Genomic DNA, 3,944 nt, shown 5'->3' on the forward strand with positions numbered 1-3,944 from the left:
TATCAGAGCATCAAAAAGAATACACAAGATATTTCCACATTTCCCTCACGAAAATGAAAAGATTTTAAAAGAGGCGACTTTCCTGGCGGTCTTTATATAAGTTACTTCTTGAATACGGAGAATACTCATGCTCTTCTGCCCGATATGCTTGCTTGTGCCTTCTCACATCTATGTCCAGGTGTCGAGCTAGGGTCGAAGTCTATTATTGTCTACGAATCCAACCCACTATCCCCTGCTAATATGTCCCTCTTCCCATATCAAACACCCGCCCTAGGTAATTACAGTGACAAAGGAGAGAGAGCTGTAGTCACAGCGAGTATCAAGGTACCAACCCTTATCATGAACCTCGCACATTTCGCTGGGCTTGTAGGTCTTCATTACAGAACTTGCCTCCTGTATGCACCTTATGGACATCTCCGGCGAGATGAACTCCGCTCATGTGTGGTTGAAGCTTTGTAAGTCCGCCTCCGTCGACCTCTTCATCAATCCCCTCCAAGAAGGCTTTTTTCCGGTCTTCACCGCAGGCGCGTCTGTAAAATATCTCGGGCTACACAGGATGGTCGGGGCTGCCGACTGTTGTCTTAAATACAGTTGGCGATGTGGTTGGGTGAGGTAGATTTCATATTTTGTAGAGCATCTTGGTAACTGGCCTGATGAGCGTAATTCTTTCTTTTCGTCTTGTTGACGCTTCTGCAGTGATGGGATACTGAGGTAGTCGGAATCTCGGAGTTGCAATGGGGATGCTTGGCCGAATAATACTGATGAGTACTTTGGATTTTTCGAAGTTGAGCGAGAAAATGCAGTCGTATTAGTAGCTTGTTCTACCAAAACCCGACATCTTGAAGACTTGGTTGGGAATCTTCCATCTTGTTGAATGAGTTTGGGACTGACGGCGGTTGTCGTCGTTGGCATCAGTCAACAATCTTTGGGTGTTTTCGTTATTGAGAGTGGCGCCAAAGCAGACTAATACGAGAAGAGCCTTAGCCCTAGGAGTGTTAGCTTGCTTACACATTGAAAGGGTCCATCACTAAATAGTTCAGTAAGTACACTGGTAGACATACCATACCTTACACTGATAGCTGCCTCTGCTCCCGTTAAGTGTCGAAATTGTTGTCAACACACTGCTTTGTTAAGCGTCTTCTCCTCGCGACCTCTAGTCTCTTCTCTGATGAGGCCTCGGCCTGCAAGGAGATTCACACACATTCGGATGCTGCACGCAGACCACTAAAAATGCACTGATTCCTGTGGAAACTGCCAAAGATGCGCTGTCTACAATCCCTCCTTAGCTATCGGGCCACTTTCGTGCATCGAATGAAATCTGCTCCAAACTTACGTTATGACCAGTTAGATACTTACCTTTCTGAACGATCCAGATGTTTCTCTGATTGCTCGAATCTACCTTCCTGGGGTCAAAGCCAGGGACCGTAGCGCCCGGCTCAGAAGCCAGTTGCCACGCGACTCTGCAAATGCGATTGGTTCATCACGGGAGAATTCGAAATAACGCATGTCCCTGTGCCAGTGACAGATTCGGTATAACCACGCAGACTCTGAATTGTTTGTCTCATACCAGTTCTGAACAGCGCTTCCCAGGCGCCGTTTCTCGGTTTCGAGTCGCCGTTGTGCGCTTTGTTCGTTTCGCGTGTCTAGTATTGCGCCTAGGCGGCCCAGAGCCAATACAAGTCGCCACGCCTGCTTGCGGGCACTCTGTCGGCCAGTTCCCTCTTCTTCACTCATTTTGCTGGATGCTAAGCACGCATAGTGCAAACTCGAGAAGCCGTTGGCATCCGGCCAGTCGTGCAGTGAGCCGTTCCTGCACAGAACATGGCGGGGCGAGTTGGCCACCCAGTTAATCAGTTGAGTGGCACCGTTCGCCGCCATAATGTGCAGACTCGTTACGCCGCCGGAAGGACCTGTGACAAATCCCGGCCGATCCCAGAGTGCTCCATGGACCATGAGTAACTTGGCCGTCGACGTCTTGCCGTGGGCCAGCGCAAGGTGCAGAGGAGTAGCGAGGACTTCCTCGAAAGGGTCAGAGTCGTTCAAGATACGAGAATGTGGAGAAGGGCATAGACAGGGCAGGCATGCTTCGGCGTCGACGTTGACACCGCGGCGGAGCATCGACTCGACCAGTTCGTCGTCGCCCACACGAGCGGCGGCGTGGAGAGGAGTCGCATAATACTGGACATGTCGCGCAGTCTTTGGGTCTGGGTAATGGGTACCTGAAGTGCATTCCCAGGAAACGCTAAGACGTGAGTCGAAAATAACGGCAAGTAGCGGTTCTGGAACGTGTAGTAGTAACCGACGTACGAGGTCATGGCGTCGAGAGGAAATGGCCCATAGGAGAAGCGACTCACGCCTGGATGCGGTTTGGCTGGACACGGTGCTGGTCAGTATCAAGCATAGCTTGTCAAGAGCGATAACAAATGAACGGTATGCCTACTTTTGAGAAGTAAATTCTCCATAGAAGTTGATCAGGTTGGCCAGCCGAACAGCGCCATGTTTGTAAGCGACGGTTTCTAGGTGGTCTCTCGGGTGAGTGCCCAACAGATCGAGGGCCAGAGCTGTAATGTGAAGCAACGGGTTTGCGACTGCGTACCATAGGCGAGAAGTTACGGCCAGCGCGGCCAGGTCACGCAGCCCGTCAGGTGGAGGCGGCGATTGGGGTGGCAGTGTCGAGCTGACGACAGCGGAAGCAATGGCTTGTTTGATCTCGACAGGAAGGCGGCATAGGGTCGTCCTGGTCTGCGTGTGGTTCTCCATATAAGGTTTATGGTAACTGGTTGGTTGAAAGAAGCATTTGTCGGCGTTGAGATCTTGGAAATGTGCTGGGGGTGGTCTCTGCCGTGGACCGTGGTTCAGGAACGGTGGTAGTCTTGTTGTGTGATTTGTGGTGTTTTGGTTTCTGCCGTGGTTGAAGAACGGTGACGGTCGCGTTGAGTGATGGTGTTTTGTGGTGGTTTTCTGTGGTGATGCTTTGTGGTGTTCTGTGAATGATGTCGAGCTTCAATAATGAATGTTAGTGGTTTACTGCGACTACCTTGGTTGCTGCTACCCATCCACACCAGGCAAGGGATTTGAGGAAGTTAAGCGGGGCGGGGTTCGGTGAGGCTTGCTTACTACTGCGAGAGTTTGATGTATTATGTAAGGAAAGATTCAAGTGGATGTTTGTTTTTGAGGCAAGTCCAGAGAGTCGAGACAAGTACCAGCGACTTTGCTTTTCCGAGAATTCCGTTTTTCCGGCGAGCCTGCTGGGTGTATGGCGCGGGCCGGAAAATCCTACAAAACCAATCGGTAAACTCTGCTGGGTGGGTCAGTGACTTGATGGGTACATGATCTCTATCGAACTCCCCAGCTCTTGCCTCTTGCAGCGGAGTACACTACGTGCCTGGACCCTGTACTCCATACACGATACGTACTTTGTCTTTCAGCCAATCAAAAAAGTCGGCCAATCGGCAAGCAGATTGACGTTGAAGGCAGTCGGGTGCTCCCTAGAAGGCAGGGACGCAGGTGTGCTCTACACTACCAGTAAATCTTACGTTCCTATGGTTGTTACTGCGAGAATAATTCTTTCAATTGTTCAGGGAACTTGTATTAGGTAAGATTGCATGGCAAGTTATCTTATCAGGTCTTGGTCTGGGCCTGATGTACGGTACGTATTTATCCGAATATGAAATCATGTCGGAATCCAAACCCAACAGCGACATCACGGTCTCTCTCTCTCTTTCTCTTCCATTCTTCCTTTTTTTTTTCCCCCTCTCCGTCTTCCTCCATCTTCCTCTCTCTATCTTTCTTTTTTACCGAATCCATGGACCAGTAACCCCTGTTTCCATTTGTTGTTTCTCGCCCCGACGTTCGTACCCCCAATATTTTCCACCACCACTACATCCGTTGTCCATGCCTTTTCATCAAAAGATTTGTCAGTGTCTAGCCTAATGAGAAGACTC

At 50.0% G+C, this 3,944-nt stretch overlaps 1 protein-coding gene across 1 annotated transcript; it reads right to left on the bottom strand.

Annotated features, from left to right (window-relative positions):
* Positions 1 to 1,395: 1,395 nt before the first annotated feature.
* Positions 1,396 to 2,760, bottom strand: CTRU02_215735 (ankyrin unc44; the record flags this gene model as incomplete). The annotated part of the gene is made up of 3 exons (XM_070206547.1): positions 1,396 to 2,204; positions 2,355 to 2,371; positions 2,441 to 2,760. 3 exons carry the CDS (start codon positions 2,758 to 2,760, stop codon positions 1,396 to 1,398), a joined length of 1,146 nt encoding a protein of 381 aa, XP_070059756.1.
* Positions 2,761 to 3,944: the final 1,184 nt, after the last annotated feature.

The sequence above is a fragment of the Colletotrichum truncatum genome (genome assembly GCF_014235925.2).
Source record: "Colletotrichum truncatum strain CMES1059 chromosome Unknown Contig_0019, whole genome shotgun sequence".
Classification (NCBI taxonomy): Eukaryota; Fungi; Ascomycota; class Sordariomycetes; order Glomerellales; family Glomerellaceae; genus Colletotrichum; species Colletotrichum truncatum.